Source organism: Diorhabda carinulata, chromosome 6 (assembly GCF_026250575.1).
Source record: "Diorhabda carinulata isolate Delta chromosome 6, icDioCari1.1, whole genome shotgun sequence".
NCBI lineage: Eukaryota > Metazoa > Arthropoda > Insecta > Coleoptera > Chrysomelidae > Diorhabda > Diorhabda carinulata.
This window is the reverse complement of record NC_079465.1, coordinates 30,884,702-30,911,263: the sequence shown is the minus strand read 5'-3', so window position 1 is coordinate 30,911,263 and position 26,562 is coordinate 30,884,702. Positions and strand designations below refer to the sequence as shown.

General features: G+C 30.6%; 3 protein-coding genes across 3 annotated transcripts in view; 2 read left to right on the top strand and 1 right to left on the bottom strand.

Moving 5' to 3' along the window:
* The first annotated feature begins 123 nt into the window (after window positions 1-123).
* Window positions 124-1,919, top strand: LOC130895567 (uncharacterized). Its single transcript, XM_057802938.1, has 2 exons — window positions 124-1,558; window positions 1,622-1,919. The coding sequence occupies exons 1-2, from the start codon at window positions 355-357 to the stop codon at window positions 1,846-1,848; spliced, it is 1,431 nt and encodes a 476-aa protein (XP_057658921.1). The 5' UTR covers window positions 124-354; the 3' UTR covers window positions 1,849-1,919.
* A 198-nt stretch (window positions 1,920-2,117) lies between these two features.
* LOC130895581 (NADH dehydrogenase [ubiquinone] 1 alpha subcomplex subunit 2) lies at window positions 2,118-2,751 on the top strand. Its single transcript, XM_057802956.1, has 3 exons — window positions 2,118-2,302; window positions 2,361-2,467; window positions 2,589-2,751. Exons 1-3 carry the CDS (start codon window positions 2,223-2,225, stop codon window positions 2,675-2,677), a joined length of 276 nt encoding a protein of 91 aa, XP_057658939.1. The 5' UTR covers window positions 2,118-2,222; the 3' UTR covers window positions 2,678-2,751.
* Window positions 2,752-2,936: 185 nt separating this feature from the next.
* Window positions 2,937-26,562, bottom strand: part of LOC130895833 (uncharacterized) — a 54,872-nt gene continuing 31,246 nt past the window's right edge. The window contains exons 10-25 of the mRNA XM_057803384.1: window positions 25,854-26,033; window positions 25,610-25,803; window positions 24,698-24,869; window positions 24,531-24,644; window positions 23,328-23,538; window positions 23,094-23,271; window positions 22,099-22,526; window positions 17,552-17,568; window positions 13,670-14,083; window positions 13,410-13,614; window positions 10,520-10,680; window positions 10,011-10,457; window positions 9,740-9,949; window positions 9,395-9,672; window positions 5,912-6,068; window positions 2,937-5,405 (exon numbers count right to left, since the gene is read on the bottom strand). Coding sequence (XP_057659367.1) covers window positions 5,331-5,405; window positions 5,912-6,068; window positions 9,395-9,672; window positions 9,740-9,949; window positions 10,011-10,457; window positions 10,520-10,680; window positions 13,410-13,614; window positions 13,670-14,083; window positions 17,552-17,568; window positions 22,099-22,526; window positions 23,094-23,271; window positions 23,328-23,538; window positions 24,531-24,644; window positions 24,698-24,869; window positions 25,610-25,803; window positions 25,854-26,033 — 3,441 coding nt within the window. The 3' untranslated portion in view covers window positions 2,937-5,330. The remainder of the gene's footprint in view (window positions 5,406-5,911; window positions 6,069-9,394; window positions 9,673-9,739; window positions 9,950-10,010; window positions 10,458-10,519; window positions 10,681-13,409; window positions 13,615-13,669; window positions 14,084-17,551; window positions 17,569-22,098; window positions 22,527-23,093; window positions 23,272-23,327; window positions 23,539-24,530; window positions 24,645-24,697; window positions 24,870-25,609; window positions 25,804-25,853; window positions 26,034-26,562) is intronic.

Sequence of the window (26,562 nt, the reverse complement as noted above, 5' to 3'; positions counted from 1 at the left end):
AATGACAATTGACGTCGATTCGTGTCATTAAATGTTCGTGCGAGATCGACTAACTGGCCTTTGTTTAAAACAATATTCAGCCCGGAAATTTGGTAACATTCGATCATTTAGTTATTTCGCCGTTTACGCTTGATAAAGTTAGGTTAGGTTACTCAAAAAAACTGTTTATCATTTATAATCATGTTTTTTATATTAAATCTGACAACGCCGCTCCGGTTCGAACGGTTCCGTGGTTTTGATCGAATTTTTTTTTAGTGGAACGTGTCAAAAATAATTATTATTGACATTAGTGAGATTATTCAAAATTATGCGCGTCATATTAATAATAAACATAATGCTAAGGTTTATAACATAATGTTGAATTTGAAAAATAAGTCCGAAGATGTCACAGAAAAAAATAATCAATTGCAGCTTGAACTCGAAATGGACGACGAGGTAACGGATATAATAAATTTTCCGGAAAAATACGCCGGTACGTATCTCGACGTTACCGTAATCAAACCGAAAGAAAACGAACTTTTTACTACAGAAAAAAAAGTTATGTCCGGCGAACAAGTAAAAGAATTCATAGAAACGATGAATTTGGGAAAAAATCGAAAGTTGTCGATCGAAAAATCGAAAAAAAGTACCAATAAATACGCAAAAGGCGATCACATAAAAATACCGACGTTCAGCGATTCGGAAGCGGAAAACGTTCAACAAATCTTCAACACGACTGGATTAAATTCGATATTTAAATGTAAAAACAGGGAAAATGCTAAGGAAAAATACGCCGCGCCGTGTGTATGTAAAAATTGCGCGATTGTAGGTCTAGTGGCGGATTCTCAAAAACGGCCTTTCGTAACGGAACCTCTAAAAGACCCCCGGGAAATACTAAAAAAACGAAACAACAACGAAGAAAACGACAAAAGAAAAAAAGAAAACGATCACCAATACTGTCAATATTATTTCAAACATCTATCGGAAAAAATACGATCGTTGGAAGAACGAGTCGCCGCTCAAGAACAAAAAGCCGTACCGAAAGAATATTTCAAAAAAACAATCATGAAACTAGTAAATCATTTCACAAAAACGACTTACAATGGACAAATTAAACTCGAAGCCCCCATCCAGTCGTCTCCAATAAATAAAAACAAAACTATCCCCCGACAAAAACTGATCGTCAATCCGATTTTAATCCAGAGTCGATCGGGCGAAGAACCACCCCAATCGAATGTATGGAAATGGAGAGAAGATATATTAAAACCGGGAATAGATATGAAGAATAAATTAATATCGGTAATGGAAGATACTTTGAACAGTTTAAAAAAATCGAAAACTAAACCGAAAGAAGACGAATTAAAATCGTTTATCAACGAATTTTCTAATAATCTTTATAAAACTATCAACGACGACAAGGCGACTTGTAGAAAAAAAGATTCGCACAGAAATCCTGTCAGTGTAACGTACGTTAATTCGCAAATTTTAAGATGGCAAGATACTCAAACTACTTTTAAATTCGAATCTGATAAAGAATCGCTTCATAATTTATTAGAAAAGAAAAAGACGCAAGAGTTTCGTGAGTATATCATAGTATGACAAATTTTTATTTTAAAACTATATATTTCATTGAAAATTCTAGATAAATATGAATTTTTAAAAACGATTAAAAATACGAAAGAGGAAGATAAACGTAGATTATGGGAAAGTATAAGGGAACAAGCCAACAAAAACGGTCATAATAAATATAATAAAGTCACTGTTCAAATACCTGATAAAAGTAATCCGAAAAAAGGATGCGTCGAAGTCGAATACACTTTGGGAGAATTGGAATATTTGTTATTAGGAAACAGAACGAATCGGAGATAGGTTTTTTAATATACATTTTACATATAAACAATAAAACTATGTATATAAATACTACGATGTAATGGTGAAAAGTAATTTCTCTTCTTCGTTTTTTAATATAACAAACACAATCATCGTATGAACTACTCTACCTAGTTTTTTGAAAATTTTTAGCTTTATTATTACCATACATTTTTAATATATAATTCAAATTGACAAAAAACTCTTAATATTCTTATTTAAACGAAAATTAATAACTTGTTTTACTAAAAAATATTTCTAATGGATGTTTACTACATAAGTAAGAGACCACCTATATGTGTCAATTGTCTAAACGAAGTTTAAGTAACAATAAGAAAAATCAATTTATTTTCTTGTAAAAATATATATATAGAATGGCTCTCCGTTTCGGATCCGCACTTAAAGAATTAAGAATTCATTTATGCCAAACTGGAGCTGCCAGTAAAGGTGTCAGGTAATAGAACATTATTTAGGTTATGTAACAATATTAAGATCACAATTATTTCTTTTAGAGAATTTGTTGAAAAACACTATGTGAACCTAAAATCAAATAATCCCAAGCTTCCTATACTGATAAGAGAATGTTCTGGTGTCGAACCTAAACTTTGGGCTAGATTTGGTACGTAAAACAAATATATTATTTAACTTTGTTTTCTTTCTTATAACCCCCGAGATTGTTTTTCTTCTCGATTTATATACATTTTTTTCTAGTTTAAATTATGTATGCATATCTTTTATAGATAAGGGAAAGGAAAAATGTGTGACGTTGAAAGATTTATCAGCAGAAGATGTCCTTAAACATATTGATTCAGTTTCGAAAGGGCATTGAATGTAATCGTATATATTTTTTTAGAAATTTACTTATGATAGTTATTTGTGATCAATAAACAATGTTAACTAGTTTTTAATTTTTTTTTCAATTTTACCTGTTTTTAATGTTATGCCTTTCACTTTTAATTGATACTTTATTTTTTACACTTGTGTTTTTTATACCACAATTTTCTTCTTATAACAATATCAAACGATATACTGAGTGATACAATCTTGAAGCATATAAATTGCCCTCGTTTTTGGAAATAAAACTAAAATTAAATTTTTCATTGGTTTATTTTTAACATTATACAAAAATGTATTTTTATCACAATTTCACGTGACGGAATTATCATTAGGATAACTAATTATAATACATTTTTCTTTTTGTTCGAGTTTTTTTTATTATCTAAATAAAACCTCTTAAGAGCAAGACAATTTCACAACACTTGAATCTCTGGCATTTGAAAAAGGTTATAATGAAGATAGGTTATTCTTCTTTTCCCTGTTACTTGGTCTTACATGATAACGTAGCTAAGCAACATTCTAAAACTATTTTGACGAAGTTACAAGAATATTCTGAGGTCTCAGATTGGAAGTAACAGTATCGGCCGATAGGTAGAAGTAGAATGTACTTATAAAAACGTCAAAATTATAAATAAAACGTTTATTAAACTGTTTTAATATAAATGAATTAATTTTCAACATCGTCAGTTGAAGTGTTGGAAATGCAATTTTGACTGCCTAATATGAATCAATCTCCAATATAACTGCAGAACTATTTTTTAAAAGTATTCCATTTTTTTTTCTCAACATTATATACAAATCTTGAGGCTTGTACAGTCAAAGAAGATTTAAAAACATTGCATTAAATTTATGAAAATAGTATCATTTATTTTTTTCTAATTAGATTGATGACCAGAGATTAAGACTCATCTATTCAATATCGAATTTTTTTTTATAAAAAATTGGACGATAACAATTTCTTTAAAGTTTAATAAAAAGTATTCTCACTATTATTAGAGCCGAAATTAAGCTTGAAAAGGCAATAGGAATGTTATATGTAAAATAGGAATTAATAGAACAAATTGACAATTTACATTCGTCATATTTTTTGTTTTACAATAATATTTTTCCAAAAAAAATTGATTTAACAAATATATCGTAACGAGAGTAAATAGGCTTCTTCTTTTTTCTCTAATTTGGCCTTTGTATATACGATTATGTATTAGTAACGAAGTGCTTTGGAACTTTTCATTAAATGACTGTGTAATAATATAGACAAAGACCATTTTACATGTAAAAGAGAAATAATCTCGTTACGTTAATTATAAACAGAAATAAAACATAGAAAAGTAACTTTTTTGACAAAATTAAATTAATAAGAGCCTATTTTGGTAAGTTCAACACAAGAAATGCGATTTTTAACAAAATTTAACTCAAAAATAATATTTCGACTGAATTAAATCATATTTTCACTTGACTCAGAAATACTTTTTCACCGAAAATCCAATTCTGGGTTATTTTGAATTAAAAAACTTACTTGTTGATATAAATTAAATATAGAAGAGTCTTTTCTACCAAATTAAACTGCGAAACTTTAGTCTAGGGTCATATTAAATTGAGAAAAGTCTATTTTCGACCAAAGTATTTCAAAAATGCCATTTTTTGCTATTTTTTGTCAAAATAGAAATAGAAAACTATTTTGGACCAAACTCTATGTGAAAATCAAATTTTAGATGAAATTAAATAGAGAAAAGCATTTTTCCACCGAATTAAACTGATAAAATCCAGTTTTGGCCAGTATTAAATTAAAAAAGCATATTTTCGACCAATTTTGGACTATATTGAACTGAAAAAAACTATTTTTCGTCAAAATTGGATATTGAAAACTATTTTCGATTAAAATTAAGTCAGAAAATTCGATTTTGGGCCACATTTAATCGAACAAAGCTACTTATAATCCAAACTATACAATTTCTGATCAATTTCAGTCAGAAAACAGAATTTTTGACCAGAATAACTCAAAATTGTCATTTTTCCATCTAATTAAAATCAAAAAATCATGTTTCTCATCAAATGAACTTGGAAAAACCTCATTTTCTATGAAAATAATTTTAGAAAATGCAATTTTTACAAAATTAGGTTCTTAGTACACCGTACACTTGAAAAAAATGTCATCCCTGTCCTATTATAAAGAGTTTTTAAAGCTTAAACAGAAAGTCAAGGCGAGGAACTATTAAATTAAACAAAATGTCCGATTTTATTAATGAAAAATTCATTTAAGATTTCATAAACATGAAGTATATCGTTTATTTCGTCTTTGTTCTACCATTTCCCATTCATTTATGACACATCCACCACAACCCCATCCTACTACTAGATACTCAATTTAACTACACCTAAAATTTTGGATTTCAATAAAAATTTCATTCAAAAAATCATTGAAGATGATAATATTTTGACTGCAGTTAAGTAAAACCCACATTTCCCTTTTTTAGGTTAGGTTAGGTTGACTTTTTAAAATTGTTTATAGAAAAAGTCAAGACAAATATTGTTAACACATCATTAAGAATAAAAAATAAGTAATTATTATTCCATTTAAATAATATCATAGTAAACTTTCTTTTGAACTTTATAATCAAAGAAGCGATGTACAGAAATGCTATAAATTAGGCCGGTACTATTCCTTTATATCCCCTTCTTCTGCTCAGTTGTTTCCAGAAACGTCTATCCAACTGCTTGTCCTAAATAAATTATTATACGATCAGAATCAAACAATATTAAAAATAGAAAAACTTATCCTTGTCAAGCATATGTTAATATAATACGTGGCAGTATTGTTTGTTGCCTATCCGGTAGGTTGGTATATGATTTCTCATACCTAACACTTGGAACGCGGTACAAAGGATTCGATGACAGGTGATAGATATTGACAGTTTGTTTTCTTCTATTTCCATTAATATTTTTCTAATTGAAGTCTACAAACATTATGTATTTGAATCCTTCGGAAAATACGATAGAGGTTTAATAGATTAAAAGACAAGGGATTTAAAACACACAAGAAGCACGATGGAATCAACTTAAATACATAATAGCGAACTGAAACTTTTCTCTAACCTACCCCCACTATTGATTGAACGATCAGTATCCAGTACACGTAATTAGATTTGAAAAATTCAATTCAAGGTTAATTGCTATTTTGAATGAAGTATTAGTGTCAGTAATTAATGCGATGTTGTATAATTCATACCTTCAGTCGTCTAGGCGATAATTGCTTTGGCGAATTTAAACTGTGTGTGTCGTCTGTAAGAGGATCTTCGCTTTCGAATATTTTGATGAGATGTCTACCTTCGGGGTGTGTTTCGTATATTCTTCTTTCCGGTTTACGCATATTAAAAAACTCAAAACTGAAAAACAATTAATTAAAAATAATTATTAATAATAGATTTAAGCGATCTCTCACGTCTACTAGTTTGTACAATCAACACAGATAGAAGGAATCTGTAATTTATTTTGTTTATGTTGTACTCGACAGAATACTGTAGGTAGTTTGGTATTGTTGTCGATAGATGGTGCGCTGAAATTTTATTTGTTTGCAGTTTTATTTTAAATATTAATATTTTAATTCCATCATTCTTCTCCTATCATAAATTCAATGAATAAAATTAATTTTCCACGATTTTCGATTCCTTGGGCACATCACGTTAGTTTAGATCTTAGTTAGTTAATTGAGAGACGACTTTCTAGATGTCGCTGAGTTTCAATAGTGTATATACATGTAATAATGGGAGTTTATTATAAACTACCCATTATAATAACTTTAAGTTGCTTTGGCATAGACTGGGGCCATAATATATTTTCGATTCGCTTTAATTTTTAATTACTGACAATAATACTTTTAAAAACGTCAAAACTTAGTTGTAGATAACAATTTTGATAGGCTACAATCGACTTGAAAAGGAAATTAAAGTTTCATTCATACTTTCTGGTCGTAGAAAAAATATTGTGTGCTAGATACATAACAATTGATATTACTTATACAAGGTCATTTAATTTGGCTATTCAACGTGATTTTATAAAAATATATAGAGTTTTTTTGGATAAAACATTGTACATTATTATAATATTTCAATATATTATACGGGGTTTTTAAAAAATTACAGTAAAATTACTATAAATTTAGCGCCTTTATTATTATATAACTTTTTAAATACCCTGTATAACATATTATGATAATATAATGTTATGGAGGAAAGTGAAAGGGGTTTAAATTTATGAAAAAAAATGATTTTTCATCATTTATGATGTGGATTTAACATACAGGGCGATACATTTAAAAAAAAATAAAAACAAATTTATTTGCATCTTGATTCACCCCGTATTATATTTGGAAAATATCAATGCAATTAATCATTATTCTAAATGAGAACCATTGAAAAGTTATTGTACAATTTTCACGTTTTCAATTATACAGGGTGTCAAATTTATTATATAACTTTTTAAATACCCTGTATAACATATTATGATAATATAATGTTATGAAGGGAAGTGAAAGGGGTTTAAATTTATGAAAAAAATTGATTTTTCGTCATTTACGATGTGGAATTAACATACAGGGCGATACATTAAAAAAAAAAATAAAAACAAATTTATTTGCATCTTGATTCACCCCGTATTATATTTGGAAAATATCAATGCAATTAATCATTATTCTAAATGAGAACCATTGAAAAGTTATTGTACAATTTTCACGTTTTCAATTATACAGGGTGTCAAATTTATTATATAACTTTTTAAATACCCTGTATAACATATTATGATAATATAATGTTATGAAGGGAAGTGAAAGGGGTTTAAATTTATGAAAAAAATTGATTTTTCATCATTTATGATGTGGATTTAACATACAGGGCGATACATTAAAAAAAAAATAAAAACAAAATCATTTGCATATTGATTCACCCCGTATTATATTTGGAAAATATCAATGCAATTAATCATTATTCTAAATGAGAACCATTGAAAAGTTATTGTACAATTTTCACGTTTTCAATTATACAGGGTGTCAAATTTATTATATAACTTTTTAAATACCCCGTATAACATATTATGATAATATATTGTTATGAAGGGAAGTGAAAGGGGTTTAAATTTATGAAAAAAATTGATTTTTCATCATTTATGATGTGGATTTAACATACAAGGCGATACATTTAAAAAAAATAAAAACAAAATCATTTGCATATTGATTCACCCCGTATTATATTTGGAAAATATCAATGCAATTAATCATTATATTAAATGAAAACCATTGAAAAGTTATTGTACATTTTTCACGTTTTCAATTATACAGGGTGTCAAATTTATTATATAACTTTTTAAATACCCTGTATAACATATTATGATAATATAATGTTATGAAGGGAAGTGAAAGGGGTTTAAATTTATGAAAAAAATTGATTTTTCGTCATTTACGATGTGGAATTAACATACAGGGCGATACATTTAAAAAAAAAATAAAAACAAATTTATTTGCATCTTGATTCACCCCGTATTATATTTGGAAAATATCAATGCAATTAATCATTATTCTAAATGAGAACCATTGAAAAGTTATTGTACAATTTTCACGTTTTCAATTATACAGGGTGTCAAATTTATTATATAACTTTTTAAATACCCTGTATAACATATTATGATAATATAATGTTATGAAGGGAAGTGAAAGGGGTTTAAATTTATGAAAAAAATTGATTTTCCGTCATTTATGATGTGGATTTAACATACAGGGCGATACATTAAAAAAAAAAATAAAAACAAATTCATTTGCATCTTGATTCACCCCGTATTATATTTGGAAAATATCAATGCAATTAATCATTATTCTAAATGAGAACCATTGAAAAGTTATTGTACAATTTTCACGTTTTCAATTATACAGGGTGTCAAATTTATTATATAACTTTTTAAATACCCTGTATAACATATTATGATAATATAATGTTATGGAGGAAAGTGAAAGGGGTTTAAATTTATGAAAAAAATTGATTTTTCGTCATTTACGATGTGGAATTAACATACAGGGCGATACATTTAAAAAAAAAATAAAAACAAATTTATTTGCATCTTGATTCACCCCGTATTATATTTGGAAAATATCAATGCAATTAATCATTATTCTAAATGAGAACCATTGAAAAGTTATTGTACAATTTTCACGTTTTCAATTATACAGGGTGTCAAATTTATTATATAACTTTTTAAATACCCCGTATAACATATTATGATAATATATTGTTATGAAGGGAAGTGAAAGGGGTTTAAATTTATGAAAAAAATTGATTTTTCGTCATTTATGATGTGGATTTAACATACAGGGCGATACATTTATAAAAATAGAAAAAAAATCATTCGCATTTTGACTCACTCTGTATCATATTTAAAGAATAGTAATGCAATCGATTTTTTCCTTAAATCTTCGTAATTATTCAAGAGAATATGGCAACGATTAATCTTAAACACCTTCTCTATTATACGAGGCCATAAAATTGTTAAGATTTTCGTCAACAATTTTAAGTTTAAATCGAAAAAACAAAACGTAAATTGATTATTTTAAGAGCGTTTTAGATATTTTTCGACAAGAATCTAGTAAAAACAAAACAAAATGGCTCCTAATCACGCCAAAACAACGTCCGAACCGAACAAAAAAAAATTAATTATCGATTCGACTCACATTTTAATACTTCTCGATCTCGGTATCCTCTCGATATTTACAAACTTGCCCGCCGGCCGGAATCGATTGAAGAAATAATCGTTTCGTTCTTCGTTTCCTTCGTTTTCCGCAGCCTCGATAATATGACGGTAACTTTCCGATCTGTGAATCGTCGTCGTCGTCGGAATCGAAGGACGAACGCGCGTACCTCCTTTCGATTCCTCCAGATCCGATCCGTTCGGTTTCTGCGCTCCTTCCGCAACACAACATGTGTCAGCAACACCTCCAGTTCCGCTCTCCTGCCCACAATACAACCGAAAGTAATTTTTCAAATAAACTTCCGCATATATAATTTTGTTTATCTACCTGTCGTTCGGGAGATTCCGACTCGCTATCGGATTCTATCGAAGACGTCGAAGACGTTTCGTACAATTCTTCTTCGATCAGAGGTTCCAGCGTCCTCCGCGGCAGGAGGCCTCGCATCGCGGCACCGCTGATCGGGGGCGTCATCAGCAATTCGTCCATCATCAATTCAGTATCGTCGCCGTAATCGGACGAAAGGGATCCGTTATTCGGCTGAAATTCGAATCAAATACAGTCCAAACGAAACAAAACCAACAAGTTTCTACCTACTGACCGATTGTTTGTCTTCGCACCCCGGCGAATTCAAACTATCTTCGTTTTCTCCACCGCTAGTCGGAGTTCCCCAAATATCTTCTTCTTCTTGTAAATCTTCTCCGTTTACGGGATTATCGGATGTCGTTAGGTATCTAGTGACGTATTGTTGTTTGTAATCTTCTCCGAGTTTCTCGAGAAACGACATTTTTTCGGCGACGTACGATCCGGCTCTTAGAGTCCAATGTTTTATAGTAGAGTTATTGAAATCGTCGTTATCTTCTTCGTCTACGCTATTATCGTCTACGTTATTGTCGATGGAATCTTCTTTTTCTTCGGACGTAACTCTTTCCAAACTAGATACGGTGCCGAATCTTCTTAAAGTGATCATCGAACTGCTCAGGGAGTGATAAGGGTGGTCTTCGGATTCGGGGGAATCGTCGGGAGAGTCCGCGACGAAATTGTGATTCTTTGAAATGGAAAAAAAAGCGTGGAAACTTAATCGGAAGTTTTATTAACCGTTTGACTCACCTCGTATCCGTTTAAATCGTTTTGGCACGACGAATTTTCCGAATGTTTCGATATTGAAATGGAACTTTCTGGCGTCGCAGGTATTACTGAGATATTAGGAACTTTTGAAGATGTAAATGGATCCGTGTTGACTAAATTAGTTGCTTTGTTAGCTAATAAACCTGAAATCATTTTTTTTCTTCATTTCTATTTCGTCGATCGTTAAAAATTCAGCTCGAGAACCTTACGAAGAAGATGATGATGCAGAATATACAGAAAATAAAAAGATTCATCAGATAACGAAAAAACTGCAAAGTTTAAATGAGAATCGTGAAGCTTGGAGGAAAGCTAGGACGAAAAAGGAAAGCTAGAACACACAAAAATAAGTCCAATTGATGTTTTGGTTCAAAAATAACGAATTAAAAGTCTAAAATAAAACATAATAAAGCTAAAAAACCCAAAATAAACTCATAAAAATGTTCTAGTTCAGCTAGAACACGTTAAAAGTCGAAAAATAGAATTGATAAAAGCTAAAACGTTCGCAAATGAGTCCAAAAGTTGTTCTAGCACATCTAGAACGTATTAAAAATCGAAAAACTTGATTAAGTAAGCTAGAACACACAAAAATGAGTCCTAAAGATGATCTAGTCGAACTAGAACATGAAAAAATGAATCCGAAAGATGTTTTGATTAAATTAGAACGAATTTAAAGTCCAAAACACAATTAGAAAGCTAGAACACACAAAAATAAGTCCAAAAGAAGTTATGGTCGAATTACAACATGGAAAAAGTCTAAAATAAAACATAATAAAGCTAAAAAACCCAAAATAAACTCATAAAAATGTTCTAGTTCAGCTAGAACACGTAAAAAGTCGAAAAATAGAATTGATAAAAGCTAAAACGTTCGCAAATGAGTCCAAAAGTTGTTCTAGCACATCTAGAACGTATTAAAAATCGAAAAACTTGATTAAGTAAGCTAGAACACACAAAAATGAGTCCTAAAGATGTTCTAGTCGAACTAGAACATGAAAAAATGAATCCGAAAGATGTTTTGATTAAATTAGAACGAATTTAAAGTCCAAAAAAAAATTAGAAAGCGAGAGCACTCAAAAATGAGTTTAAAATATGTTCAGGTGGTTTGTACTAAAGCATAAGAAAATTATGAAAAGGAATTAATAAAGCTAGAATACACTAAAATAGCTCCTTGAGCTGTTCCAGCTTAACTAAAACTTGGAAAAAGTAAAAGAGAGAATTAATAAAGACAGAACACACAAAAAAGTCCAGAAGATGTTATGGATTTTCCTGGAACGTATTAAAACTCTATAAAAGAATTGTGAGAGCTAGAACACACAAAAATAAGTGCAAAAGATGTTCTGTTTGATCTAGAACATATTAAAAGTCGAAAAAATCAACAAACAAAGCTAGAACATACACAAAAAAGTCCGAAAAATGTTCTGTTTGATCTAGAACATATTAAAAGTCGAAAAAATGAATGAACAAAGCTAGAACATACACAAACAAGTCCTAAAAATGTTCTGCTTGATCTAGAACATATTAAAAGTCGATAGAATGAATGAACAAAGCTAGAACATACACAATCAAGTCCGAAAAATGTTCTGTTTGATCTAGAACATATTAAAAGTTGAAAAAATCAACAAACATAGCTAGAACATACACAAAAAAGTCCGAAAAATGTTCTGTTTGATCTAGAACATATTAAAAGTCGATAGAATGAATGAACAAAGCTAGAACATACACAATCAAGTCCTAAAAATGTTCTGTTTGATCTAGAACATATTAAAAGTCGATAGAATGAATGAACAAAGCTAGAACATACACAAACAAGTCCTAAAAATGTTCTGTTTGATCTAGAACATATTAAAAGTCGATAGAATGAATGAACAAAGCTAGAACATACACAATCAAGTCCGAAAAATGTTCTGTTTGATCTAGAATATATTAAAAGTCGATAGAATGAATGAACAAAGCTAGAACATACACAAACAAGTCCTAAAAATGTTCTGCTTGATCTAGAACATATTAAAAGTCGATAGAATGAATGAACAAAGCTAGAACATACACAATCAAGTCCGAAAAATGTTCTGTTTGATCTAGAACATATTAAAAGTTGAAAAAATCAACAAACATAGCTAGAACATACACAAAAAAGTCCGAAAAATGTTCTGTTTGATCTAGAACATATTAAAAGTCGATAGAATGAATGAACAAAGCTAGAACATACACAAACAAGTCCTAAAAATGTTCTGTTTGATCTAGAACATATTAAAAGTCGATAGAATGAATGAACAAAGCTAGAACATACACAATCAAGTCCTAAAAATGTTCTGTTTGATCTAGAACATATTAAAAGTCGATAGAATGAATGAACAAAGCTAGAACATACACAAACAAGTCCTAAAAATGTTCTGTTTGATCTAGAACATATTAAAAGTCGATAGAATGAATGAACAAAGCTAGAACATACACAATCAAGTCCTAAAAATGTTCTGTTTGATCTAGAACATATTAAAAGTCGATAGAATGAATGAACAAAGCTAGAACATACACAAACAAGTCCGAAAAATATTCTGTTTGATCTAGAACATATTAAAAATCGAGAAAATCAATAAACAAAGCTCGAACATACACAAACAAGTTCGAAAAATGTTCTGTTTGATCTAGAACATATTAAAAATGGAGAAAATGGATGAACAAAGCTAGAACAGACACAAACAAGTCCGAAAAATGTTCTGTTTGATCTAGAACATATTAAAAATGGAGAAAATGGATGAACAAAGCTAGAACAGACACAAACAAGTCCGAAAAATGTTCCGGTTGGTCTAGGAAATGAATTGAGAATGCAAAAAATAATTTATAATTTATAATTTAACGACTAGAAAAGTATACCAACCTATCAACATGAAAGATTGCCAATTATTTTCATTATTATGGTTACTATCCTTCGTGGGGTTATTATCTAGTCTTGAAGTTGGATTTTCGTTACCATCACATCCGTTCGAGTTATTTCTGTTACCGTTGGTGCTGAGGCAAGTTTTGTGACATTTTCGACACAACGATACAGTTTCAGGTACTATGGGACTAGATCTAACGGTCACCTGAAACAACATTGTTCAGCAAACAATACAAAACGACAAATATTAATAAATTAACTTGACTTTCCGTTGTGGTACTTTTGGACGGACTCTGATCGTTTTCCGATACCGTAATTTCCTCGCAATCGTTGTCGTTTCTCTTCGTATGCTCCTTGTTGTTCGTACTTCTGATATTACCTTCGGAATCGATCAATTGCAATTCTTCGGATCTCTTCCTCAACATCTCTTTGGTCCATTCTTCCATTAAACCCTCTTTTTCCTCGTCCGGCGTTGTTTCTGATCCCAATTCGTCGGTCAATTGCGATTTGATCCATCGCTCCAAATGTAGCGCGTTACATTTACTATTTACCCCTTTTCCCAACTGTTTGCACTTTAGTTCAATCGACGCGTCCATCTCCCGTTGTCGCAATTCCTTTTCCTTATTGGCGTTTTGACAATTTTGACAGGTTTGATTTAAATTTTGACAGGTCTGCTGAAAAGCGGGTTTCGTTAAAGTTTATCCGTAAACGAATGCTCAAGTTTTTGGACCAAAATACAGTTAAGAAAATGGAGATTTTAATTTTAACATGAAAAAAAATTAACGTTTTGGCGTTAAAATATACGGGGGCGGGTTTAAAAAATCCATTTTCTTCGTTAATCAACATACAAAAAAGCCGGGACGAAAATACGTTGTAAATATCTAAATTAGTTTCGACACACACTGTATACATTAAAATCGCCTCTAATACAATGAATTATTTTAAAATATGGAATAAACTAGAAGTTTTTTTTTAATAAAAATTGAAGTAGAATATGGAATAATTCTAAAATTTTATATATTTAATTTAAAATAGTGATAACTACGAAAAAACAATAAATCTGTCAACCGTGTAAAATTGTGAGTCAAATTTGCATACAATATTGTAAATTATAGCGTGAAATCAAATTTTCGATTAAAAACTTTATTTGTTTGATAGGTGTATAACTTGATTTTTATACTACAAATTTTCGTATTTTCAATTTCGAAATTTTTGGGAATTGGATAGAAAAGGACGTAATTATATCCTTTATTCGTATAAAAAGGGTTCAGAAAATAATTACAACACTTAGCAAGGCACATTTTTCAAATGCTTACCTGGTACAATGCCACAATAGCAAGCAAGGAAAATATTCAGTATACAGTGTAATCCAAAAAGTTTAAGCAAATAAAAAAAAAGTTTCGATAATATTCTTCGTAGATATTTTCGAAAAAAAAAAGGAGACTGATTAATTAATAGTATCTTATCTATATTGACTTACGATTGACATAAAAAAGAAGAAGATTCAGAAGTTTTCAACTGGAAAAAGAAGTAGACGGACTGGTATCGGTTATAAAATAGAAAAAAACGATGTGACGGATGGAAAAAACATTTCAAGTCCACAAAAAAAACTTATAAACAGTAAAATTAGAAAATTAACATAAAAAAGAAGAAGATTCAGAAATTTTCAACTGGAAAAAGAAGTAGACGGACTGGTATTGATTATAAAATAGAAAAAAACGATGTGACGGATGGAAAAAACATTTCAAGGCCACAAAAAAAACTTATAAACAGTAAAATTAGAAAATTAACATAAAAAAGAAGAAGATTCAGAAATTTTCAACTGGAAAAAGAAGTAGACGGACTGGTATTGATTATAAAATAGAAAAAAACGATGTGACGGATGGAAAAAACATTTCAAGTCCACAAAAAAAACTTATAAACAGTAAAATTAGGAAATTAACATAAAAAAGAAGAAGATTCAGAAATTTTCAACTGGAAAAAGAAGTAGACGGACTGGTATTGATTATAAAATAGAAAAAAACGATGTGACGGATGGAAAAAACATTTCAAGTCCACAAAAAAAACTTATAAACAGTAAAATTAGAAAATTAACATAAAAAAGAAGAAGATTCAGAAATTTTCAACTGGAAAAAGAAGTAGACGGACTGGTATTGATTATAAAATAGAAAAAAACGATGTGACGGATGGAAAAAACATTTCAAGTCCACAAAAAAAACTTATAAACAGTAAAATTAGGAAATTAACATAAAAAAGAAGAAGATTCAGAAATTTTCAACTGGAAAAAGAAGTAGACGGACTGGTATTGATTATAAAATAGAAAAAAACGATGTGACGGATGGAAAAAACATTTCAAGTCCACAAAAAAAACTTATAAACAGTAAAATTAGAAAATTAACATAAAAAAGAAGAAGATTCAGTAGTTTTCAACTGGAAAAAGAAGTAGACGGACTGGTATTGATTATAAAATAGAAAAAAACGATGTGACGGATGGAAAAAACATTTCAAGTCCACAAAAAAAACTTATAAACAGTAAAATTAGGAAATTAACATAAAAAAGAAGAAGATTCAGAAATTTTCAACTGGAAAAAGAAGTAGACGGACTGGTATTGATTATAAAATAGAAAAAAACGATGTGACGGATGGAAAAAACATTTCAAGTCCACAAAAAAAACTTATAAACAGTAAAATTAGAAAATTAACATAAAAAAGAAGAAGATTCAGTAGTTTTCAACTGGAAAAAGAAGTAGACGGACTGGTATTGATTATAAAATAGAAAAAAACGATGTGACGGATGGAAAAAACATTTCAAGTCCACAAAAAAAACTTATAAACAGTAAAATTAGAAAATTAACATAAAAAAGAAGAAGATTCAGAAATTTTCAACTGGAAAAAGAAGTAGACGGACTGGTATTGATTATAAAATAGAAAAAAACGATGTGACGGATGGAAAAAACATTTCAAGGCCACAAAAAAAACTTATAAACAGTAAAATTAGAAAATTAACATAAAAAAGAAGAAGATTCAGAAATTTTCAACTGGAAAAAGAAGTAGACGGACTGGTATTGATTATAAAATAGAAAAAAACGATGTGACGGATGGAAAAAACATTTCAAGTCCACAAAAAAAACTTATAAACAGTAAAATTAGAAAATTAACATAAAAAAGAAGAAGATTCAGTAGTTTTCAACTGGAAAAAGAAGTAGACGGACTGGTATTGATTATAAAATAGAAAAAAACGATGTGACGGATGGAAAAAACATTTCAAGTCCACAAAAAAAAACTTATAAACAGTAAAATTAGAAAATTAACATAAAAAAGAAGAAGATTCGGAAGTTTTCAACTGGAAAAAGAAATAGACGGACTGGTATCGGTTATAAAATAGAAAAAAACGATGTGACGGATGGAAAAAACATTTCAAGGCCACAAAAAAAAACTCATAAACAGTAAAATTAGAAAATTAACATAAAAAAGAAGAAGATTCAGAAGTTTTGAACTGGAAAAGACGTAGATGGGGTAAAATCGATTTGACAACAACAAGAAGAAGAATAACGTGATGAATAGAAGAAAAAAGTTAACAAAAATTAAAGATAAACTAAAAAGAAGTGAGACAGAATCTGACAAAATGTGAATTGAATCAAAGATTAGATACGAAATTATCCATTTTATCACATTTTAATACATTTTTTTTTTTTTTAATTTTCTAGACTATTTGAACGACACTGTATGCAGGATGTTTTGAAAAAAAGCTAATCCTATCCGATTCGACATATTTTTCAAACACCCTGATCATAAAATAAATTATATAAAGCTCCAAATTTATTAGAAACGTCAAGTTTTTTAATATCACCCTGTAAATTGGTTCAAAAACCCGCACGGGACATTAAGAAAAAACTAAAAATAATAATTAGAATTTTTATTTTCATATATTATTATTTACATTATCGTTTTTGTGTTTTTATTACTAAATAAAAATGTTTTTATATTCAGTCAGTCTCAGTTAGACGCCATTAAACCAAATTTTTTTTATATATGTATATAAATAATATTCAAAAATCTGACGCGATTTTTCCCAATCAGATTTATGTAAGATTTTGACAGATAACATGTCAAAAACGATCAATCATCGTAAGGAAACTTACAAAATTCCCCAATTTCCCTGGTAATATGTTTAAAAAATTTTAATATTAATTGTTAATAGGATAAATCGTAAAAAAATGTAGGTGTGTAAATGAAAATTAGATAATTAAATAATAAAATTGTATATTCAGTAGAAATTATTTACTAAATATTTCTATCTATTCTACATCACTCTCAAAATTTAATTCAATCAGCACTTGGACTAATATCGAAACTAAGGGAAGGGGTGGGGTAGGACATGGGGGTGTGGTACAACCTTCAAGCTTCGTTTTTCCTAGACATTAACCCCAATTAAGTCCTGACATACTCATAGAATTCCAGCTCGATTTTTCGATTATTTATTGTTTCTTTTTTCATTTTTTATCAATTTAGACACAAGCTTCAAGCTTCGTTTTTCCGAGACATTAACCCCAATTAAGTCCTGACATACTCATAGAATTTCAGCTCGATTTTTCGATTATTTATTGTTTTTTTTTCATTTTTTATCAATTTAGACACAAGCTTCAAGCTTCGGTTTTCCGAGACATTAACCCCAATTAAGTCCTGACATACTCATAGAATTCCAGCTCGATTTTTCGATTATTTAGTGTTTCTTTTTCATTTTTTATTAATTTAGACACAAGCTTCAAGCTTCGTTTTTCCGAGACATTAACCCCAATTAAGTCCTGACATACTCATAGAATTCCAGCTCGATTTTTCGATTATTTATTGTTTTTTTTTCATTTTTTATCAATTTAGACACAAGCTTCAAGCTTCGTTTTTCCGAGACATCAACCCCAATTAAGTCCTGACATACTCATAGAATTCCAGCTCGATTTTTCGATTATTTACTGTTTTTTTTTCATTTTTTATCAATTTAGACACAAGCTTCAAGCTTCGTTTTTCCGAGACATCAACCCCAATTAAGTCCTGACATACTCATAGAATTTCAGCTCGGTTTTCGATTATTTAGTGTTTTTTTTTTATTTTTTATCAATTTAGTGTTTTATTTTTATTTTTTATTAATTTAGACACAAGCTTCAAGCTTCGTTTTTCCGAGACATCAACCCCAATTAAGTCCTGACATACTCATAGAATTCCAGCTCGATTTTTCGATTATTTACTGTTTTTTTTTTTCATTTTTTATCAATTTAGACACAAGCTTCAAGCTTCGTTTTTCCGAGACATCAACCCCAATTAAGTCCTGACATACTCATAGAATTTCAGCTCGGTTTTCGATTATTTAGTGTTTTTTTTTATTTTTTATCAATTTAGTGTTTTATTTTTATTTTTTATTAATTTAGACACAAGCTTCAAGCTTCGTTTTTCCGAGACATCAACCCCAATTAAGTCCTGACATACTCATAGAATTCCAGCTCGATTTTTCGATTATTTATTGTTTTTTTTTCATTTTTTATTAATTTAGTGTCTTATTTTTATTTTTTATTAATTTAGACATAAGCTTCAAGCTTCGTTTTTCCGAGACATCAACCCCAATTAAGTCCTGACATACTCATAGAATTCCAGCTCGATTTTTCGATTATTTATTGTTTTTTTTTCATTTTTTATTAATTTAGTGTTTTCTTTGTTTTTTATTAATTTAGACACAAGCTTCAAGCTTCGTTTTTCCGAGACATTAACCCCAATTAAGTCCTGACATACTCATAGAATTCCAGCTCGATTTTTCGATTATTTATTGTTTTTTTTTTTCATTTTTTATTAATTTAGTGGTTTATTTTTATTTTTTATTAATTTAGACACAAGCTTCAAGCTTCGTTTTTCCGAGACATCAACCCCAATTAAGTCCTGACATACTCATAGAATTCCAGCTCGATTTTTCGATTATTTATTGTTTTTTTTTTCATTTTTTATTAATTTAGTGGTTTATTTTTATTTTTTATTAATTTAGACACAAGCTTCAAGCTTCGTTTTTCCGAGACATCAACCCCAATTAAGTCCTGACATACTCATAGAATTTCAGCTCGGTTTTCGATTATTTAGTGTTTTTTTTTTATTTTTTATCAATTTAGTGTTTTATTTTTATTTTTTATTAATTTAGACACAAGCTTCAAGCTTCGTTTTTCCGAGACATCAACCCCAATTAAGTCCTGACATACTCATAGAATTCCAGCTCGATTTTTCGATTATTTACTGTTTTTTTTTTTCATTTTTTATCAATTTAGACACAAGCTTCAAGCTTCGTTTTTCCGAGACATCAACCCCAATTAAGTCCTGACATACTCATAGAATTTCAGCTCGGTTTTCGATTATTTAGTGTTTTTTTTTATTTTTTATCAATTTAGTGTTTTATTTTTATTTTTTATTAATTTAGACACAAGCTTCAAGCTTCGTTTTTCCGAGACATCAACCCCAATTAAGTCCTGACATACTCATAGAATTCCAGCTCGATTTTTCGATTATTTATTGTTTTTTTTTCATTTTTTATTAATTTAGTGTCTTATTTTTATTTTTTATTAATTTAGACATAAGCTTCAAGCTTCGTTTTTCCGAGACATCAACCCCAATTAAGTCCTGACATACTCATAGAATTCCAGCTCGATTTTTCGATTATTTATTGTTTTTTTTTCATTTTTTATTAATTTAGTGTTTTCTTTGTTTTTTATTAATTTAGACACAAGCTTCAAGCTTCGTTTTTCCGAGACATTAACCCCAATTAAGTCCTGACATACTCATAGAATTCCAGCTCGATTTTTCGATTATTTATTGTTTTTTTTTTTCATTTTTTATTAATTTAGTGGTTTATTTTTATTTTTTATTAATTTAGACACAAGCTTCAAGCTTCGTTTTTCCGAGACATCAACCCCAATTAAGTCCTGACATACTCATAGAATTCCAGCTCGATTTTTCGATTATTTACTGTTTTTTTTTCATTTTTTATTAATTTAGTGGTTTATTTTTATTTTTTATTAATTTAGACACAAGCTTCAAGCTTCGTTTTTCCGAGACATCAACCCCAATTAAGTCCTGACATACTCATAGAATTCCAGCTCGATTTTTCGATTATTTATTGTTTTTTTTTCATTTTTTATTAATTTAGTGGTTTATTTTTATTTTTTATTAATTTAGACACAAGCTTCAAGCTTCGTTTTTCCGAGACATCAACCCCAATTAAGTCCTGACATACTCATAGAATTCCAGCTCGATTTTTCGATTATTTATTGTTTTTTTTTTTCATTTTTTATTAATTTAGTGGTTTATTTTTATTTTTTATTAATTTAGACACAAGCTTCAAGCTTCGTTTTTCCGAGACATCAACCCCAATTAAGTCCTGACATACTCATAGAATTCCAGCTCGATTTTTCGATTATTTACTGTTTTTTTTTCATTTTTTATTAATTTAGTGGTTTATTTTTATTTTTTATTAATTTAGACACAAGCTTCAAGCTTCGTTTTTCCGAGACATCAACCCCAATTAAGTCCTGACATACTCATAGAATTCCAGCTCGATTTTTCGATTATTTATTGTTTTTTTTTCATTTTTTATTAATTTAGTGGTTTATTTTTATTTTTTATTAATTTAGACACAAGCTTCAAGCTTCGTTTTTCCGAGACATCAACCCCAATTAAGTCCTGACATACTCATAGAATTCCAGCTCGATTTTTCGATTATTTACTGTTTTTTTTTCATTTTTTATTAATTTAGTGGTTTATTTTTATTTTTTATTAATTTAGACACAAGCTTCAAGCTTCGTTTTTCCGAGACATCAACCCCAATTAAGTCCTGACATACTCATAGAATTCCAGCTCGATTTTTCGATTATTTACTGTTTTTTTTTTCATTTTTTATTAATTTAGTGGTTTATTTTTATTTTTCATTAATTTAGACACAAGCTTCAAGCTTCGTTTTTCCGAGACATCAACCCCAATTAAGTCCTGACATACTCATAGAATTCCAGCTCGATTTTTCGATTATTTACTGTTTTTTTTTCATTTTTTATTAATTTAGTGTTTTCTTTGTTTTTTATTAATTTAGACACAAGCTTCAAGCTTCGTTTTTCCGAGACATCAACCCCAATTAAGTCCTGACATACTCATAGAATTCCAGCTCGATTTTTCGATTATTTATTGTTTTTTTTTCATTTTTTATTAATTTAGTGGTTTATTTTTATTTTTTATTAATTTAGACACAAGCTTCAAGCTTCGTTTTTCCGAGACATCAACCCCAATTAAGTCCTGACATACTCATAGAATTCCAGCTCGATTTTTCGATTATTTACTGTTTTTTTTTCATTTTTTATTAATTTAGTGGTTTATTTTTATTTTTTATTAATTTAGACACAAGCTTCAAGCTTCGTTTTTCCGAGACATCAACCCCAATTAAGTCCTGACATACTCATAGAATTCCAGCTCGATTTTTCGATTATTTACTGTTTTTTTTTCATTTTTTATTAATTTAGTGTTTTATTTTTATTTTTTATTAATTTAGACACAAGCTTCAAGCTTCGTTTTTCCGAGATACTAACCCCAATTAAGTCCCGATTTTTTCCAATACCGGTTGATTAACTAATATTGAAAATAAATTTATAATTTCAACTTTTCTGAGACGAACCATCGATATTCAAACAACTCATATCGTAATCGAACTGACTAACATCCCATGGCTCGTCACCGAGTCCAAAGTCACTTAAATCATCGTTGTAAGCTTCGGTGCTTGGCGTAAGTATAGCCGACGGAGAAGCTGTCTGTTTCCGAAGTAAGCTAGCTTCTGATGTATAAAGAGACGATTCCGACGAAGATCGAAAGGAAATATTAGCGCTTGGAGTATCGGGAGTTTTGTCTAACTGAGATTGTACGGGATCGAGGTTAGGGAATTTTTCGATTGGATTATGTTGTTTGGTAATGTCTAGACGCACCTGACGACGTATCGATAGCGATTCATTCGATTGTAGAGTTACCACCGAGGAAGTAATCGGAACTTCGGGAGATTCTAATGGAGAACTAATCGAACTTCCGTCCATGCCTGAATTCAACTGAAAGCTGCGTGCGCAATATCAAAAACTCCTATTCAAATTCTATACAAAGCGATTGTTATTTTGTACGTTTTTCTTCTTTTTTAAATTACCGAGAAACGTTGCCAATTTTACAAAATAACAAACACTCAGCGTAAAAACTAAAACTGAAAAAACATTTCATTATAAGTCTTTTTGGGTTTTTAAATCATAGTCGTTTCGAAAATAAATTATCTTTATGTTGTAACGAAGGTTTGAAAATATCCAAACGGTTAATTATAATCACATTTATATACGAGGGTTGCTACATAAGTTTTTAATTCCAATTCGATCGAGGTATCGTCAAAATATTCGATTTAAACGTTTCTTTAGGTGTAAAAAATTAATAATTTATTTTAATAACGACAAATCATCGATTGTCAAACTAATTAAAGTTGTTATAGGACCGGACTCGCCCGCGTCCGATATAAAACACGATTTAAAAACCCTAGTCTATGTCTAAATTCGTAATAAACATTCCTGGTAGGTTCTAAATTTTTATCTAATCAAAATAAAATAGAAAACGGGGATTTATACCGAAATAAAAAAAACTTACATCTGCCTTTGTAGCAAATTTTGCCAAACGGCCTTAAGTTCCGTAGTGGGAGCTCGTAAAATGACAGTTTTTCTGTTTGCGTTTTTCTTGGGGGTCCTGGAAAGATCGGGACCGCAATGGACCGTTGGACTTGACGCGTTCTTACCATCGGGATTAATATTTATCCTGAATTCTGTATCTGTATCGAATTAATTAGTTATAACCCTTTTTTCGAAACGCTTAACAATGCATTACCTTTTTTTCTTACATTGAAAAACATATCGGAAACTTGAGCCAAAGGTAGAGGGTCCTCGGTGACGAATAAAACTCGATCTCGAGAGGCTTTCGCGAATAATAAAAGATCGCTGAACAACAACGTCCAATATTGCCGGACGTTTCTGCCTTCCACTCTCGCTAAATCGCCTCCGAAAATCCATTGTCGACCCGGTTTATTTAAAACGAAAGGCTGAAATGAAACATTACGTAAAACTACCATTAAATTACTGTTTTATCGTAATAAAACACTCGAAAATTGATAAGAAATTCGATAAAACGTTGAAATTGTCGAAAAAATAGTCCAATTCCGTCATTTTTTTTCATGAAATTCCATCCGGACGTTCGTCCGACTGATTTCTTTAATTTTTTTTGACCGCACGGGTTTTATACGTAGATCTTTCATATTTCGAGTTGTAATTGAGGTTATGTTGTTCTTTTTGGTCTAAAAACACTCAGTTTATCTATAAGGACGTTTTAACCTCTAGGAAGATCCTAGAAGTACCTGGCGTGACCTGGAGATGTTGCTTTGACCTCTAGGATGATCCTAGAAGTGACAGAAGTACCTGGCATGACCTGGAGATGTTGCTTTGACCTCTAGGATGATCCTAGAAGTACCTGGCGTGACAGAAGTACCTGACGTGACCTGGAGATGTTGCTTTGACCTCTAAGATGATCCTAAAAGTACCTGGAGTGACCTGGAGATGTTGCTTTGACCTCTAGGAAGATCCTAGAAGTACCTGGCGTGACCTGGAGATGTTGCTTTGACCTCTAGGATGATCCTAGAAGTACCTGGCGTGACAGAAGTACCTGACGTGACCTGGAGATGTTGCTTTGACCTCTAGGATGATCCTAGAAGTACCTGGCGTGACAGAAGTACCTGACGTAACCTGGAGATATTGCTTTGACCTCTAGGATGATCCTAGAAGTACCTGGCATGACCTGGAGATGTTGCTTTGACCTCTAGGATGATCCTAGAAGTACCTGGCATGACCTGGAGATGTTGCTTTGACCTCTAGGATGATCCTAGAAGTACCTGGCGTGACGTGGAGATGTTATAACCCTAATATTTGATGAAACTTCGAGTTCTTCTCGTGATAAAGTGCTACTGGATTCTTTGAAACATTTGGACTACTTCGAATTATATTATTTCTAAAGAAATAATAATCCAAATAAAATAATTACCTTGCATTTGGTGAAAACTAGCCTATTTTCTAAATCTTGAACAGTCAGCAACGGTCTACCTTCTCCCGAAGGTTCCATCAGTCCCGATTCCGAAGTAATTTCTCTATAAGTCAACTTAAAACGAAACAATTACAAATATTATACGGTAAATATATAAATTTACTCACCTGCAACTGATGGACAAGTTCATTTATCACAGAAAAGTCGTCATGATTTGGCTTGGTGCAACTTTGAATCGTCGTAAGGAATCTCAACATATCTCTGTAATGCTCTAGAGGTTTGTGAATGAAAGTAGTTATGTCCGGTCTTCGTCGAGGTATGTGCGGTATCTGAATAAACCTGATCAAATATCGAAAGAATTTATTGAAGAAACGAAACAGTTAATACAAAGCGTGATAAAACGTATTATTAAGGTCTCCGCAGTGTAGCGGTTAGAATACGAGGCTCGCACGCGGTAGGTCCCAGGTTCAAGTCGCTCTGATGCCAAAGACGTCCAAAAGCTATTTCTGCCATTCCAGATGATTTTTCCAAGTTGTAGAGCCTCCGCTTGTTCTTCCGAACACCAAATCCTACTTCTTCATCACTTTTCAAATAAATAGTGTCTGGAGTTGATTCGTTACGTGAAATACCCAGTTAGAAAGCATTAGATCGGGCGGTAAAATCGTTTTCCGAAGGATGTTTTAGTCCAGTAGGCTCCTGTGGGCTCCAGTTAACCATAATTTAGATTGAATCTAATCCTCTACGTTGCTTGGATTCGTCCAATTTTGAGTATCGCTCGGATATTTGGAGCTTGGTTCTCAAGCATATCCTGAAGATGCTCGGCTCAATACAGAATAGAGCAAATCGATTCATAAGCGATCCAAAGTTGACCAGGAAGATCTACTCGACGTCTAGAACGTCGATTTTTCGAGATTCCTTTCTTTGGAGAAGTGCAAACTACCAAGACACGTCTTTCTCGAGCATTAAAACCTAGAGACGTTCAAGGTGAATGTCTAAAGGTATCTTCACACGGTAGACGCTCGTGTTTACATAAAAAAATTGATAAAATATTAGATGAATGCGATAAACAAATGACTTACCTACAAAATTCGGAATTGCTATTTTTTGTTTTGTTCGCCAAAATGCAATCGGCTTTCTTAATCCCCGAGCAATATTTTTTGTAAATCGTTTTAATTTCCTGAAGTTTTACGAAGTAAGTTTTGACGAGCAGATGCGTTTGGAGTTCATTGTCTTGTATTAGATGATCCAATAGATCTTCCGTTAATTGTAATATCTAAAAACAAATTCGTTCCGAAATTCGTTTAAAGGAGTTTTCGTTTTTACCTCCCCGCTATTTTGGAACAACATCCTATGTTCTAATGGGGAAATTAGGTCCTTTCTTTCGGCCAAAGCGGAGACGAATCTTGCAATGGCAAATTGTAAACCTAGAGCGTATTGTTGTTCCTTCCCGACCAATTGGTACATCGCTTTTTTTCTATTATCTTCTGGATTATTCGTCGGTTTCTAAGAAATAATAAATACAACACTCTAGAATTCAAATCTATATAAACAATATAGAAGAAGTAATTAATTCAAATGGACTTATTGATATGGCAACACCGATGTGAATTGACATTGACATTGACATTGGCATTGACATTGACATTGACATTGGCATTGACATTGACATTTGAGTTGTTTACAAATACTCGAAACATTCGTGTTTGTCGATGAATTCGCTTCGACTTTTAATTAAATTATTAAATCGTGGTCGCACTACAGGATGAATATTTCGCATTATTTCTTGGTTTGGTGAAGTTTGAGCTTCAATTTCTACGCCCAAAGTTGTCCCCCCTATATTTTATCACCTCGTATATATTTTTTAAATAAATTTAGTTTTATATTCGATTGAATTTTGACTCATACTGTATATATATATATAACCTGAAAAGTTAATTAAAAATTGTATTAACCCATACGAGAAAGTAACGGTAGCCATTTTCTTTAAGCTTCATCTTGTCATAACTCGAAGTGACGTCATATCGAGTGTTAA